Source organism: Rana temporaria, chromosome 5 (genome assembly GCF_905171775.1).
Source record: "Rana temporaria chromosome 5, aRanTem1.1, whole genome shotgun sequence".
In the NCBI taxonomy this organism is placed as follows: Eukaryota; Metazoa; Chordata; class Amphibia; order Anura; family Ranidae; genus Rana; species Rana temporaria.
Genome location: NC_053493.1, coordinates 261,760,551 through 261,778,417, shown reverse-complemented (window position 1 = coordinate 261,778,417; position 17,867 = coordinate 261,760,551). Strand labels below are relative to the sequence as shown.

The window sequence follows — 17,867 nt, the reverse complement described above, 5'->3', positions numbered from 1 at the left end:
GGGAGGGGCCACCTAAGGCGAGAGGAGGAGTCGCCTAGGCGGTCCCTGGGTGGAAGTAGTAAGTGGGACAGGAAGTCCCACTCCTACCGAAACCCCCACTCCCCCCCCAAAAATAAATTACATGCCAAATGTGGCATGTAAGGGGGGCAAAGAGTGCTTAAAGCGGAAGTTCCACTTTTGGGTGGAACTCCGCTTTAAGAATACATGCAAATATATATTTTTTCTTTTTAACTCAGCGTTGAGCGTCACTTTAAGGTACATTACTAACTTAAAGCGTTTGTTACCCCAGCGCTTCAAATTCCTAATATGTGTCTGCTGTACCATGTACTTGTAGGAGAATGTATCCTGTTCTCTTTGTATTGCTTCCTTTGCGTGAAATTCCTGGTGTTTCTGCCAGTCCCTCTGCTTTCCTATTAAAAACTGACAACACTAAGCAGGAGAGCACACCCTGGTTAGTTCTCTAGCTATCCTCTCCTCCAATAACCTGACTTGTCCTGACACCCCCCCACTGCACAGCCGTTCACTGGGAAGCTCAGTGTGGTGCTCAGTGTGGTGCTGTTTCTCCTACCCCCAGCTCTTATACAGAGGTAATGTGATTACTTATAAAAAAAAGTGGGGACTATATATTTATAATGCTTTTTATATCTATATAAAAAAATAACATTCTCTACAAAAATTTATGAAAAAAGATACACAAAATGTAATTCTATTATAATTTTAGAAATACAATGTATATTTTAAACTAAATGGGTTGCTTTACAAGGCGATTGTTTACAATCACTTTAAATTTTAATATGGATGAGGTATGACACCTGAGAATGTTATACATTTTGAAGTTCTGCTCTTGTTCTTTGACAATGATGGTCATGCCTAGATCTCGGTAGAACCTATAAATATCAATTAACAAATGAGCGACACAAATTTGAAGGTATAATATTCCCACGTACAGGCTTTGATTTTAATCATACTGCAAAAATATGCAGACTGCTCCATCGTAAAGTTAATGAAAAGATTAAGAACAGCCTCACACTTTTGTTGGTTCAAGGATTGAGAGAACCACAAAAGGAAAAAAAAAAATACCCAGAGGGATTACAGTTTCTCTGTTTGCAAGGCAGACCTTGTTATCTCATAAAATCCAGAGAAAAAAATGGAGAAGGGATATATTATATGAGCATATTAAAGCTTAAAGCAGTGTACATGGTTTTACTATGTAAATAATAACTGGATGCACTGTTGGTTTATTACATATCTCTTGCTTGTAGCATCTTCCATATCACCAGCTAGACACTATCTGCAAGAAAACAATCCACAAGCAACTCTCCTGGTCTGCCCTTAGAGACAAATAATTGTCTGATGCAGAGAAAGAAAAATGCTGTTGTCTGTACATTCAAGCTACTGTGAGGACTGCTATTAGTTGCTATCTTGAGGGGGACATGAATATAAAATGAACTATTAGCATAAACTAGACCTGCTTCAAGAAATAGAAGAAAAGGATAATGAAAAAAAAAAGCAGCAAAGATTTAGACTGCGAATGACAGATAAAAGAGAATGATGGATCTGACATTTGGTTTATTGAAAAGAATGAAATTAATACAAGTTTTTTTTTTCTTTTCACCTTTTTCCTCGTTTACTATATGCCCTAGAACACAGAGACAGTGCACACTTTGAAGGATCTAATCCTCCAGAAGCAGTTAATTATACTGAAGAGAACAAAGTGGAAAAAATGCAGTTCTAGCACGAAGGAAGTTCACTGGATCATCATTCAGACATTTCTCATTTGACAGCTTTTATATAAAAGAAGCCTAAACATATATTGTGTATTGTTCATTTTGATTTGTGTTAGCTGTAGATGTAACAAATATACTTGCAGTATACTAGGAGAAATGATTTCTGCCAAAAGCCATGGGAGACAGGCATCATCCTGTAAGAGATCTAGAGCAGGGGTCTCAAACTGGCGGCCCGAGGGTTTAAAAATTTGGAACATTCACATATTTCCTACAAACTGGGCTTAGATCAAAAACCTATAGGGGATAAGGGGAGATCGCCTGACAGATAATGAACAGTGGATGTACAAGTAATGTGAAGATAAGAAGATTTTATTATATAACAATTATCAGATTATTCTAATGCATGGCTAACTTATTAAGCACATGACAGACACAACAGGTTCTTTGGTCCGTATGTAGACAGCAATTACATTTTTATTAACAAGATCTTTAAGACTAGTAGCCATTTAAAGCTGATTTCCATGTTTCCTGTTACTTTAAATAGTTTGGACAAAGCTGGTTCAAACAAACTATTTCCTTCACTAACTACTTCATTGACTTAAAACCACTTTCTAAACTGTATGTAGCTTCAGCTACATAGAATACACAGTGATGGGTTCCAGCTGTGAGACAGACACTTCCTATCTCATACGTTAATCTAAGCGTCCAAGTCTGATAATTGGGCCAATTGCACCACACTCTCTGCCAATCAGAGAAGCTTTGTATGTATTCAGAGAGCGCCGCTCAGACCGAGACTGCATTGTTTTGTTTGTGAGACAGGAAGTCATAGTCTCACAGCCAGAACTGTGTATTGTATTTAGCTGAAGCTACATGCAATTTATACAGTACATACACCTCATACACTACTAGTTTTATTTTGTTCAATCCAATGTTAGTACAGCAATCTCTTCTGGGGGACAGGGATGGGGACAATGAAACCCCCCCCCCCCAACCAGAACACTTCGGTCAGCAATCTCTGCCATTATCTGAAAGCGCTAACCGGGAGGCGGTCGGCAGACCTTTCTCAAGGTCAAGAGCCTACATCAGAAGCAAGCTGAACATCCAGCTTCTGTCAGACCAGCAGCTGTACACACGGGCACATTTCTATTGAACTGGCCGATGCCTGCCAACATTTTGCACATGTGTTTTAGGCTTTTTAGCGCTTAGCAAAGGAAATAGTCAATTTGGACCAGCTTGTTCCTAACAAACTATTTTAAGCGACAGGAAACATGGACATGAGCTTTAAGCTCAATTGTATATTTTCTAAAGGATCTATAATATCGAGAAACCAAAAATGTATTTTAAAACCACTTCCTGATACGTAAAAAAAATGTTTTTAGGTGCAAAAATGCACACAAATGCATGACTTGTGTCGCAAGTTTACAGGTACACTTATGACACCCTGGACAAGTCAGGCTCCTTCATTTTAAAAAAGTCAGCAGCTGCAGTATTTGTAGCTGCCGACTTTAATTTCATTTTTTGTAGCAGAACTCTTCTTTAAGATGTGCACTGCAATTCAATAAAAAGCACTATGCAGCAGGCATGGGAAATATGCAACAAAACACTTTAACATGCGCTTTGATGCATGCTTGTTCATTTCAATGTAAAAAAGCACCCCCCCCCCCCATGGGTTTCTGCACGCTGTACTGCTATAAAATGTAGTATATTGTGTGCTGCTGTGTTTTAAATATGTATTTCACATTGCCATACTTTTATTGCACAAGTATCAACAACATTTTTCCCCCGTTTATGTTGTAGCATAATTCAGATGAATTTACAGGCCATGATCTCACCAAGATTGAGAACCAGTGAATCAGAAGATCTGAAACGACAGATATACAGCTTTGAGGCTGTAGGGACAGGAATGCCAAGACACAGGAAGGGCACTGACTTTTTCTAGAGAAGATTCGGGCAAAAGAAAAATGGTTTATGGTACATTTTAGGAGCTTTTAACATTAATAAATGCTTTGTGTAAAATAGAAAATCTTCGCTATTTAAAGTTCAGGTTCACTTCCAACTGGAAAATTACCTTTGACACTAGTCTTACTTTATAGAAAAAAACAAAACAAAAACATTCTCCTCTAGGTGATCTGTGTACATTACAGGGATTATAACAAACTTTGTTGCAGACTCATACCTTTTGTTATTCAGAAGAAATCACTGTCTTTATCTGTCCCCATGTACAGAAGTGAGTCTAATGGGAGTGGTTTCTTAATTATTAACCAGCTGCTGTACCTGCAAAGCTTCAATGAGGAAAATCGCAGGGTTTGTATCCCTTTAGATGTGATTTCCTATTGGGAGTAACTCGCCAAAAAAAAAAAAATTGTTGCAAGGGATGCCCAAAATTTTACTTCTGGTAAAATCAGTGAGCCAATCACACAAGCAGGAAATTACATATTAGGGGGGCATTGCATTCTGTGCACATACTGTGTAGAGAACACCTCCGGGTAGCCATATTGCATTTTCAGAACATTGCGGAGCTGCAGATTAAAAAGGTAATTTTTAATAACATTCAATTACAGTATGACTTGTATCTCAACTGTTTATGCTATATTTTTTTTTGTGATTTTTCCCCCCATGAAAGTGGAGTTACTCTTTAAGGTCCACATTTGTTTTTAGGCTATAACAATTCTTTATTCAGTGCACACAAGTATACTATGACCATTGAGATTTCAGTATAGTATTATTTATATTTAGGCTTCATGCATACATGACATTTAAACCCTTGTTTAACCACTTAAGACCCGGACCAAAATGCAGCTAAAGGACCTTGCCCCTTTTTGCGATTCGGCACGGCGTCACTTTAACGGACAATTGCGCGGTCTTGCGACGTGGCTCAAAAACAAAATTGGCATCCCTTTTTTCCCCACAAATAGAGCTTTCTTTGGGTAGTATTTGATCACCTCTGCGTTTTTAATTTTTTTGCGCTATAAACAAAAGTAGAGCGACAATTTTGAAAAAAATTCAATATTTTTACATTTTTGCTATAATAAATATTTTTTCCTCAGTTTAGGCCAATACCTATTCTTCTACCTATTTTTGGTAAAAAAAAATAGCAATAAGCGTATATCGGTTGGTTTGTGCAAAAATTTATAGCGTTTACAAAATAGGGGATAGTTTTATTGCATTTTTTTTTTTTTTTACTACTAATGGCGGCGATCAGCGATTTTTTCCTGACTGCGACATTATGGCGGACACTTTGGACAATTTTGACACATTTTTGGGACCATTGTCATTTTCACAGCAAAAAATGCATTTAAAATGCATTGTTTATTGTGAAAATGACAATTGCAGTTTGGGAGTTAACCACAGGGGGCGCTGATGGGGTTATTTGTGACCTGAAGTGTGTTTACAACTGTAGGGGGTGTGGCTGTAGGTGTGACATCATCGATTGTGTCCCCCTATAAAAGGGATGACACGATCGATGCTGCCGCCACAGTGAAGAACGGGGAAGCCGCCTTTAACACACGGCTCTCCCCGTTATTCAGCTCCGGGAGTCAATCGCAGGACTCCAGCGGTGATCGGGTCCGCAAGTCCCTGAGCTTCGGACCGGGTCGCGGGAGCGCGCCGCGGGTGCTCGCCCGCGACCCACAGCTGGGTACTAGTACAGGACGTACCTGTACGTGGATGTGCCCAGCCGTGCCATTCTGCCGACATATATATGCAGGAGGCGATCCCTAAGAGATTAAAAAAAAATTAAAAAACATGCCTATACTTACCTGCTCTGTGCAATCGTTTGTGCACAGAGCAGTTCTGATCCTCTTCTTCTAGGGTGCTTCACTGGCACTCCAGGCTCCTTCTTTTTATTGGGTGCACCCAAGGAATGTCGCTTTCCATGGGGGCACCTGTGCAGAAAAAATGCCTCAGGCTTGTAAAAGTGCCTAAAGCTTTTACAGGACATTAATTCTTGGGTGTTAATTTAATTGGCCAAGATAAATACCGTATTTATCAGCATATAACACGCACAGGCGTATAACACACATCTTAATTTTAGGAGGGAAGTTTCAGGAAAAAAACTTAAATTTTAAATAAAGAACTTTGAAGCAAAAATAAGGGTCAATGCTCATCTGCAGCCTCAAAATTGCCCATGAATGCAGCTTGATCAATGCCCATCTGCAGCCTCACCATTGCCCATGAATGCAGCCTGATCAATGCCCACCTCAGGGGGTCGGGATGAGCGCCGTCAGATTACATACAGCGGGAATCTCCAGTTTACGTGGCGGCCTCTTTAATACAAAGTCCCGTCTCCTAGACCGGCTTCTATGATATACAGAACACTGGTCCAATGCTGGCCCAGGAGACAGGACTTCCCATTACAGAGGCCGCTGAGTTAAAAGGAGATTCTCGCTGTATGTAATCTAATGGCCATCCCGCCCCCCTCCCTGTTCTCTCCGATGCAGCTCAAATTGCAGTATCGGTGTATAACACGCACACACCGTTTGCAACCGATTTGCAGGGTGAAAAAGTAAGTGTTATACACCAATAAATACAGTAATACATTCTGACCATTGAAATTAATGCTCAAGCACTAGCTTTTAGGCGCCTTTAGCAGGTTTAAGCATTTTTTTATGCCCAAATAGTGGTTCTCCTGGACGCACTGGCAGGGAGATTTTTTCCTGCCTCTAAACACTGCATGGACACATAGGTCAACAATAATGGCCCTAGAAGAGTCTGTAAAATGTACAATGTGTACAAGGCCTTATAGTTTAATAAGAAATGTATCTTCGAACAAAGTCAGATAGGTAAGGTAAGCCAATCCAATTGCACATCTTGTAATGACACAGTTGTCAACACCTTATAGAAATCAACTATCCAAGAAATGCCTTAAAAGCTAAAACAAATATAAATATATAACATGGGAAAAAATAGGCTTACCACATGGGCTGGAACCTGCACCATTTTTGCAGCTGGGGTCCCTGGGCGCGGGTAAAACTGATTAATGAAGAGGCTAGGGAATTGGTATTCTTCAACCAGCTTTAACGTCTCCTTAAAATCTTCATCCGTCTCTCCAGGAAAGCCACAGATGATGTCCGTAGCGATTGTAATTCCGGGCACTCTACAAAACAGATGGAAAACAAAACATGTTAAACTCTAGCCTAGAGATTTCACATTCTACCAAGTATTCTACCAACAAATTTCCCAGAGGCCTACGATTATCATTACATTAACCACCTCACTACCAGGGAGAGAAAAAAAAAAAAAGACTAATTTCTTTACACTTCACTACCAGAAAATTCAACAGAACACCTGACACGACATTGATTTTAATGTATAAAAACACTGCATCGTTTTACATAAGTAGAGAATAAATTGGAGAAGGGACATATTCAGGTTTATAGGCAGCAGACAGTGAATTTGGATCAAGGAAGAAATTCTGACATTCCTCTCCCACATGAAAAAATCTGCATCAGGGCGTGGCCTGGCGAGCGGCTGAGATGGCAGCACACTGAAAGAGCTCCGGCAAATCCACAGCCTAAAGCCCGTATTTCTGCAGCATAGCACTGGATAATGAGCAAGCTGAACTACAGACCACCTCAGTCTAGACCCAGACGCTCATCGGCGGCATATAAGGGGAACAACATATCGGACATTTTTAAGAGACAAGCTCTTGCCCTTAACGGCGGCCTAAGTGGCAAGATGGCGCCGACACGTGCATTGGAGGACTTCAGTGACGACTCTCAATCCGCGGCTGAGGATAATGCAAGGGGACATCTGAACCCAAATTCACCCCTCACATACGCCGATATGTCCGTTTTCGCAGCGGACATAAAATCAACTTTCTCGGCAGCCATCACGGATCTCAAGTCTAACCTCCTCGTGCTAAACGACAAGATGGCGACGGCGGAGGCAGCGGGGAAGCAGAGGGAGAAAGCCATACGCAGGCTAGAGAGGGTAACGACATCACACTCCAACCATTTCATTGAAATGTCGAGGCATATGGAGGACCTCGACAATAGAGGGAGAAGGTGTAACATCCGCGTGAGGGGAATTCCAGAGTCGGTTGAACCAGACCAGATAACCCTAGCCCTCAGACGCCTGTTTAACAACCTTCTGGAAAGGCCCGAGGACTCGGAGATCGAATTCGTGAGGGCACACAGAGCCCTGAGAGCGCGCGGCCCTGATAACCAACCACCAAGGGATATTATCTGCTGTCTACAGAGCTTCGTTATTAAGGAGGAAATAATGCAGAAAGCCAGAAGAAACGACCGGATTGTCTTTAATGGTGAAACGATTCTGCTCTTCCAGGACTTATCGCAAATTACCTTAAGAAACCGCAGAGCTCTACGGCCCCTCCTGGATGAACTTAGGAACAAAGGTATGCGATACACCTGGCGCTTCCCCTTTGCACTCCTAGTTACACACAACGGACGCCAACATGCCCTCCGAACCCCGGAAGACCTAGAATATTTTTGCTCCAATTTGCAGCTCATCCAAGTGGAACTCCCAGAATGGTACCAGGAGTATCGTCTGCCTCCTCTGACCAGAAGTCCCCCGTGCTCACCGATGGCTTCGCCAGAGGGAAAGGACCCAAAACGGATGAAACATGGGCGTCAAGGTAGCACCGTGGCAGGCACACCAAATCAGAAACACGGCCGCCAAGGAAGTTCAATGGCGGGCACACCGAGTCACGGACGAGCACACCCCTCCGGTGCACTTGAAAGGATGGAAGACTGAGAAACGGGGGCGGATAATCCTACACAGAACTAAACCAAGATCCCATGGTCGGTACGTACTACACTGAACACTTGTATTAACCCGGCTACTTGTGACACACTGTACTACACGCACCATGTTACGAAACACCGGTAATCTTCTATTTTATTTTATTTGCTTACTTCCTGAATAACGGAATGCTCATTGTCTCGGGCCGCAAGGCAAAAGAAACAGCCGAACCATGACAAAGTTATCCCCCATACTAAGCTAGTCAGTGTGACCATGGTCTTAGAGCGGTGGACACGCGGTGGGTGGGTGATGTTGACCACCTGAGGATCAAACATAGACTGAGCTAATGTCATGGGTCTGTGGGAGCCGACTCCCGTGAGAAGGTAAAACAGGACCACGGCGGGGAGACCATTTAGTAGACAATCTGCCTTTTAATGGAGAACATACGGTCTTCACTGGAGACTGTGCTGAACTCTGGAGCTCTCCCATTCGCAGGACACCGAACCTTGACCATCATTGATGCAACCTGACAGCCACCGTAGTTCCCCCGAGGCGAAGGGGAAAGCTCCAAATGGCTCCAGTAACGGTCCACGGATCCTCGCTCCCACACATCTAAGGTGAGAAACGACATCTTATGCACCACCTAGTATTTGAACTATGGTCCACACAGAGACATGAGACATTCTCAGGTACGCTATTCTTTCTCACAGGTATCTGGGGAGCAACGCAGAGATACAAACCTGCTGGTTTTGTGTGGGATTATAAGACTTCAAGCTACCAGTTATTCCTACTTCTTTGATTAGAAATGTGAACCCACGCTTTCCCTTAACCATAAGTTACAAATAAGATGCACTTATATCTTACAATGGTTTATTAACGTTTCTTAAATGTTCAGTTAAATGCCAAGTTATTGCTGCAGACTTACTACTTTAAATGTTTGATTAAGCTACCATAGGCTGTGGAACTATGCCTTCCGCCTGTAGACTCGGTACTTCACTACTTGTTATTGTTGGTTTAAAGAACACTGCCACCAGACTACAGGCGTTGTATGTTGGATGTCGAGGCGGCCGCCTCACATCGCCCCACAAAGTGGCTCCCAGCGGGGCATAACCTCACTGGGACACACAAACTGAACCTTACTGATAGTCTAACTATTATAAAGGTGATTAACGTTTACTCTCTCTATCTGTGATTTTCACCTCTCTTCTTTGTTTCCCACCTCCTCCCGGACCTTCTTTCTTCCCCCACTCATCCGAGATCTCTCCACAGGTCTAAGGTACAAAAGTAGGATTGCTGTTACCAATAGGACCCTATTCGGAAAGTAACTAACTGTCATATTAGGGTGTTCATTGTTATCTTCCAGTATCATTCTGATAGGCTCAAGCTGAACCATGGCGTACTCCACCCTGGACCTCAACACCACAGTGGTATCCCACAATGTCAGGGGATTGAATGTTCCCGAAAAGAGGACAACGGTCTTACGCGAACTCAGAAAGGGTAGGCCCCTCTTCGCTTTCCTCCAGGAGACACACTTCAGGACTGATAAGGTACCTAAACTCACAGACTCTTATTTCACTACAGCATTCCATGCCACGAATGACCAAGCTAAATCCAAAGGGGTGTCAATATTGGTCAGTAAAACGGCCACTTTTGAGATCACAGGCAGATTGACAGACCCAAAAGGGAGGTACATATTCCTGAAGGGAAAGTACAGGGGGACACCTTTGACACTAGCTAATGTCTACTTTCCTAACTCGGCCCACCTGACCTTCTGCAGGAGCCTAATTAGGGAACTAGAGAGTTTCGCCTCCGGACGCATAGTACTTGGAGGTGACTTTAACCTCCCCCTAAACCCCTTGGTAGATACTTCCACCGGGAAAACTTGTATTCAATACAAAATACTAAAAAGCCTGAAAACAACACTAAACTCCATGCACTTGGTAGATGTGTGGAGATACCTCCACCCTGAGGGGAGGGACTTCACATATTATTCTGTGCCGCATGACAGGTACTCAAGAATCGACTACCTTTTTGTCTCTCGGGGGGACCTACATGCGGTACAGAATGCACAAATAGGCATACAATCAATTTCTGATCATGCCCCCATATCCTTGACCTTAAACCTAGACACACACAGGCGCCCTCCACCCTCATGGAGACTGAACGCATCACTCCTCTCTGACCCTGAGCTGCTCCCGAAACTGACCTCGCACCTTACTGAGTACTTCAACCTCAACTCCACCCCTGATGTAGACCCATTGTCAACCTGGGAGGCCCATAAGTGCTCTGTGAGAGGCGAGCTCATAAGGATGGGAGCACGCCGTAAGAGGGAGAGGGAGAAGGAGATCCGAGATCTGACTGACTTAGTGTCAAGACTGGAATCTTCCCATAAACAATCCTTATCCGAGGCGCTAGCCACAGACCTGCTGGAGGCCAGGAAAAAGCTGAAACAAAAATTAGAAAGTACATCCAAACGTTTTTTATTCTTTCAAAAAAAAATCTACTATGAACATGGAGATAAATCGGGGAAATTCCTAGCTAGGGCACTAAAAGGCCCGAGACTCCAAAATGCCATATTGGGCATTAGGAATAAAACAGGGAACATGGACATAGAGGACAACCTCATCGCTAAACACTTTCAAGACTACTACTCACAACTCTATAATCTACCTAGTCAGCACAAACCGGCTGCTGCTGAAGGAAATAGGACACACATTATCCAGACCTATTTGACATCTTCCAAAATGCCCAGATTAGACACAGCAGACATACAGACACTTGAAAGGCCTATAGAACAAGCAGAAGTTGAGACGGCTATACGAAGTCTCAAGGCGGGTAAAAGTCCAGGCCCAGACGGGTTCTCCTCCATCTACTATAGAACGTTCTCAGATATCCTCCTAAATCCATTGACCAAAGCCTTGAACACATTTTCCACCCCCAGGGAGGTCCCAAGGTCATTCTTACTAGCACACATAACAGTCCTACCCAAGCCCGAGAAAGATCCGGCGCTTTGCACAAGCTACAGGCCAATCTCCCTACTTAATTTAGATACCAAGCTGTTGGCGAAAATACTGGCGAACAGGCTTAGACCCCTACTCTCCACCTTGCTAGGTCCTGAACAAGCGGGCTTCATGCCAGGTCGAGAGGCAAAGGACAATGTTATTAAGTCCTTAAATTTGATTCATGCGGCGGGCCAGCGAAAGATCGAGGGCATTCTCCTGTCAACTGACGCGGAGAAGGCCTTCGATCGAGTAGCTTGGGACTACATGATGGAAACCTGCAAACATGTGGGCATCGGGGAAAACATGATGGCACGGATCTCTGCCCTATACCAAAACCCCTCGGCTCAAATACGAATAAACGGCTCACTATCAGAGGCCATACATATTACCAACGGCACGAGACAGGGGTGTCCCCTATCGCCCCTGCTATTCATCTTGACACTAGAACCATTTATCCGAAGAACAATGATGAACACAGAAATAGCTGGCTTCCAAATAGAGGATAGGGAATTTAAAATAGCAGCTTATGCTGATGACCTTTTATTTTTTTTGACAGACCCGACGAAGTCCATACCTCAACTCATGACAGAATTTTCATTTTTTGGATATTTATCCAATATGAAAATCAACTACACGAAGTCGGAGGCTTTAAACATATCAGTACCTCAACAAGTGCTAAAACAGATACAGGAACATAGTCCCTTTACTTGGGTACCTTTGGCCCTCAAATACTTGGGAGTTAAACTCACAGCACAAATCTCCCGGATGGTAGAAATAAACTTCATACCTATGCTCAAAACCATAGAAAGTGACCTAGCACGATGGCAGCCACGCCATTTTTCCTGGTTCGGCAGGGCAGCCATATGTAAGATGTCTGTCTTGCCCAGATTACTGTACTTACTCAGGACACTCCCTCTGAGTATTCCAGACAGCTTCTTCAAAAAACTACAGTCCCTACAACTTAACTTTGTTTGGGCACACAAACGCCCCAGAATTAGATTCCACCTCCTCACAAAGAACAAAGCAGAAGGTGGGATGGGTTTACCAGATTTTAGACGCTACTACTATGCCTCCCATATTGCCAGGATTATAGACTGGCACTGCCATGAGACAGAAAAGGATTGGGTTTTCTTAGAAAACACCTTATGCACATCACGACTCAAATTCATACCATGGACTCCTTGGACGAGGGGCCCAGCGGCTTTAAAAAACCACCCATTAGTCAGCGTCACCCTGAAAATCTTCCGTAAACTTACCAAAAACCCAAACTTCTCCTCACAACTTGGCCCACTGACTCCCCTGAGGAATAACCCCGACTTCCCCCCGGGAATAGGCCACAGTCCTCTACAAACGCCACCACAAAATACTCCACTTCTAGCATCACAATGTTTCTCAAAGAGCCAGATGAAGGACTTCACCGCTCTAAAGTCAGATAGCCTTTATCCGAGTCTTCCCTTATGGACGTACTTTCAGATCCGTAGCTATGTCAACAACCCACAGCTTAGGGGACAGTTCACGAGACAATTAACTGACATAGAGGAAATATGCCTGAAAGGAGACCCGATTCAGAAGGCCACATCACTTGCGTACTCCTGGTCTCAGGACCCGGTTCAGGGCAGGGTGGACAAGTTCAAGGAACGTTGGGAGGAGGAGCTGGGAATACCCATCACAAACAAGCAGTGGAGCAGAGCATGCATACTAGCACACAAATGCTCCCTAAGCACTCGGATGCAGGAGACATCTTATAAAATGCTGACCCACTGGTACGCAACCCCGGCTAAATTAAGTAGATGGTACCCCGGATCCTCCGACCGATGTTGGCGCTGTAAAGTAGATGTAGGAACGCTTTATCACATATGGTGGCAGTGCCCATTGATAGCTCCCTACTGGCTGGAGGTTATCAGAGTAGTTAATACTGTGACGGATATAAACTTATCTTTAGATGCCGCATGCTGCCTTCTTAACATAAACGATTTCTCACTTAAAAGCTACAAGCACTCTCTATCTAAGCACTTGCTGACTTCAGCTAAATCCCTAATTCCGCTTTACTGGAAGTCTTCTTCAGTACCCTCCATCAAGACCTGGCTGCTTAAAGTAGCAGAAATATGCGAAATGGAGGACACAGTGGCACAAGCCAATGACTCTGTAGATCACTTCCACAGGATGTGGTCCTCCTGGTTCTCATTTAAATTCTCTGATGAGTATGCCCGCCTCACAGCATACACGAAAACTTGAACACACTCCATATGCCAGATGGTGATACTATACCAATGAATACCTTAGCCAATATACCTCTGTATTCCTAACCCACTTCATACTTTCTTTCTCACCCACCTTTCACTCTAGATACCCATCCTAATCCTTTAGCCTATAACAACAATCTGAACTTTAATGACCCATAATAAAATACTTTACACGCGGTTACAAGTTTAAACTCTATATATGAGACTGTTAATATATGCAACTTATATAACACACAGCTGCGTTCTGTGTTTGAATAACACCTTTAATGTGACTGTATACCCTTGCAGGGGCCATTATGCTTATATTTTGTTTATGTATATGTTATATGTTTACCTATATGTATGCATACTAAGATCTTATGCTGTACATTACATTTATCTTGAATAAAAACCTTTTTGAATGAAAAAAAAAAAGAAAAAATCTGCATATGTTTGCTATAAAATTACTTTAGGCTTCTTTCACACAGGGGAGTTGCACCGTCGGCGGTTAAAACCGCCAGCAAAAAAAGGTTAAAACCGCTGGTAAAGTGCCTCAGTGTGAAAGTAGCCTTAGAACCCAAAACATATGTATTTAAGCAGAGACACTAGAGAATAAAATGGAGGGTGTTGATTTTTTTTTTATGTTACACAGAATTAGTGCAATGTTTTTTCAAACAGCTTTTTTGGGGTAAAAAAACCCGACACTTAATGATTTTTATTGCACACCATATAATACTAAATTTTTGGTAAAAAAAAAAAAAAAGATGTTACACAGAGTAAATATATACCCAACATGTCACACTTTAACCACTTCAATACAGGGCACTTTTTACCCCCTGCCTGACCAGATTTTTTTTTTAGCTCATGCTTCACTGTACCCAAACCCCCCCCCCCCCACACACACACACACAAATAGAGCTTTATTTTGGTGGTATTTAACCACTTTCTTACTGGGCACTTAAACCCCCCTCCTGCCCCCCAGACCAATTTCTGTCTTTCAGGGCTGACGCACTTTGAATGACAATTGCGTGGTCATACGATGCTGTACCCAAATGAAATTTTGTATATATTTTTCCCCACAAACAGAGCTTTCTTTTGGTGGTATTTAATCACCGCTGGGGTTTTCATTTTTTTGCTAAACAAAAAAAAGATGGATTTTTCTCCTTCATTGATATGTGCTGATGAAGCGGCATTGGTAGGCTGCACTGGTGGGCACAGATAAGGCGGTACTGATGGTGGATGGCACTGGGATGACACTGATGGGCGGCACTGGTAGGTGACACTGACGGGCGGCAATAGTAGGGGACACTGACGGGCGGCAATGGTAGGGGACACTGACGGGCGGCAATGGTAGGGGACACTGACGGGCGGCAATGGTAGGGGACACTGACGGGCGGCAATGGTAGGGGACACTGACGGGCGGCAATGGTAGGGGACACTGACGGGCGGCAATGGTAGGGGACACTGACGGGCGGCAATGGTAGGGGACACTGACGGGCGGCAATGGTAGGGGACACCGACGGGCGGCAATGGTAGGGGACACCGACGGGCGTCAATGGTAGGGGACACTGACGGGTGGTACTGTGGGCACTGGTAAATGCCACTGGCAGGTGGCACATATGAGCATCGGTCCCGGTCTCCTTGATCGGGACCAATGTCCGTCTAACAGCTGCCGGTGATGGGCTTTTCGTTTTTTCCTTACGCTATCAGCGCAAGGAGAAAAAATAGCCGATTACCGACTATGTTTACATCACATGATCAGCTGTCATTCGCTGACAGCTGATCACATGGTAAGGGGTCAGAATCGACCCCTTACTCTGGTCTGTAATCAGTCGAGTCTGCAGAGATGTGCAGGCCCCTCGAGCACGGGAGGACGTGCTGGGACACTTTCACGGCAATTCTGTGCTGTAGCCGTCTTTCGGCTATAGTGCGGATCTGAAGCAGTTAAATCATAACTTTTTTTTTTTTTTTATGTGATAAGCCAAAAAAAACATTACATTTTTTTTTAGCAAATAAGTACTTTTTGTTCATAAATTTGGGCCAAAATGTATACTGCTACATGCCTTTGAGTATGTTAATACCACATGTGTGAGACTTTAACAGTCTGGCCACATACAGAGACCCAACATCCAAGACGCACCTCCAGGCATTCTAGGGACATAAATTACACATCTAATTTCCTGACTACCACGTTTGAAGGCCCTAGAGCACCAGGACAGTGGAATCACCCACAAAGTGACCACAGTTTGGAAAGCAAACCTCCAATATATTTTCTATGAGGCTCCTCACCCTAATCGGGGATGGGCTGTGTCCGAGGGACACGCCCCATCACCGATCACCGCACTGCCAGCGGCATGGCCGGGAGGACGTCATATAACGACAACCCGGAGGGAAGAGCGGTTCTCACAAGCATCTGTCCACCGCCAGCTCTACAGCAAGAACTGACTGATCAAAAACCCGATTGCTCGGTTCTTCCCTCCTCGCTGAGCTCTGGGCAGTTAAGGAGGCAGGAGGGCTGGTTCAGGCTCTCAGGGGATTGCTGAGAGGCTGACCCAGGTTAAGTCCAGGCTTCTGGGACCATATGGCCAGGATCTTTTCTAAACCTCAGTGTCAGTAGTATAAAGAATGCCTCAGCATCAGTGAAAGTAAAAAGACAAAACAAATGGCCTTACATCAGTCGGAACAAAAAGTGACCCTAGGTCATTGGGAGAAATAGCGCTTTATTAGTAGTGTCAAAGATTATGAGCACATCATGTTATCTAGTCTAAAGCTCGCCATAGTTGTTGATAAAGCTAAAGAAGATTGAATAGTCAAATTATAACATTGAGCTTAAAGCGGAGTTCCACCCAAAAATAGAACTTCTGCTTTTCCGGCTCCACCCCCCGGTGTCACATTTGGCACCTTTCAGGGAAGAGGGGGAATCAGATACCTGTCTAATACAGGTATTTGCTCTCACTTCCGGTGATAGATCACCACAGACATCCGGCCCCTCCATCCCCACGCTGTCTTCTGGGAGACACACTGGTGTCCCAGAAGACAGCAGGGACCAGTGAGGACCTGCAGCGTGACTAGCGCATGTGCAGTAGGGAACCAGGCTGTGAAGGCTTCACTTCCTGATTCCCTTACCCAAGATGCCAGCCACTTCGCCCGGGAGCTAATGGGACAGATGGGCTTCGGGTGAGGACATCGCAGGCGCCGAGGACAGGTAAGTGTCCTAATATTAAAAGTCAGCATCTGCAGTATTTGTAGCTGCCGACTTTAATTTTATTAGACTTAAACGTAACTGTGCTTTAAGGGTTAGTTTGAAATACATATATGAATAATGCCAGACATAGCTGCACACATGCCCCAAGAATCAACAGTATGTCATCATATTAACGCAAGTTCACTATATATTCTCATTGGTACTTAGGACCCAGAGCAGGCACTTTATACAAGAAAAGGCAGGTGCTGTCTGTAGCCAGTAATTATTATATATCCTTGCTTTTTTTTTACTTGTGCTTTTAATTAACAGTGCTGTCATGTCTTACATTTAATGGCGCCAAAAGATGAATTGCTTCTTTAATCTGAGGTTTAATTTTTTTTTCTCTCACAACTGTGTGTAATGGGTTATGGTAAAGGGACTTTTAACATTTTATATGATCTCTTTACAGATTTAATGGTTCCACCATACTAACAAAATGAAAAATGCCAAGAAAGCTTGTCCTGAATATATCAGATGGATCAAACGTAATCCTTCCAATAAAGTGATATACAAATACCAAGAAAAATAATTTCATAACAAGTTTTGATAAAGCTCAACAGTAATATGAGAGCAATTAAGCTGCCTTGGAAGATGCAAAGGGCAATCAGGTATAAGCCATTTGTTGAAATGGTAGCAGTGAAATATTGTAATTACACAAAGCAATCAGCAGTGTTACTGACATTTATTAGTGGCTGCTCCTTGTAGCTTGATTGTTGCCCCCTTTTCATTATAAACGTTTTAGAAAACAAAAAGGTCTTGATCTTGCATGTTAACACCGATGGTAGAATCCAAGCAATGCCCAGTGGTTGTAGAAAGATCAATTGCTTTACTACAAAGTTATTGAAGTTTAAATTTAGTTTATCACACAATATATCATTCCAGAAACTGAATGGAAAAACTTAACTGGTTACTAGGGGCAAACAACAAGTTTTTATACAAAATGTTTGATGTCTTAGCACAACTAGAATTT

The 17,867-nt window shown here is 43.3% G+C and overlaps 1 protein-coding gene across 3 annotated transcripts in view; it reads right to left on the bottom strand.

Annotated features, from left to right (window-relative positions):
* The window catches only part of CDKAL1 (CDK5 regulatory subunit associated protein 1 like 1), a 947,145-nt gene that overhangs the window by 265,274 nt on the left and 664,004 nt on the right, over positions 1-17,867 (bottom strand). For all 3 annotated transcript variants that reach the window (XM_040353783.1, XM_040353784.1, XM_040353785.1), the window contains exon 12: positions 6,642-6,822. In XM_040353783.1, coding sequence (XP_040209717.1) covers positions 6,642-6,822 — 181 coding nt within the window. The remainder of the gene's footprint in view (positions 1-6,641; positions 6,823-17,867) is intronic.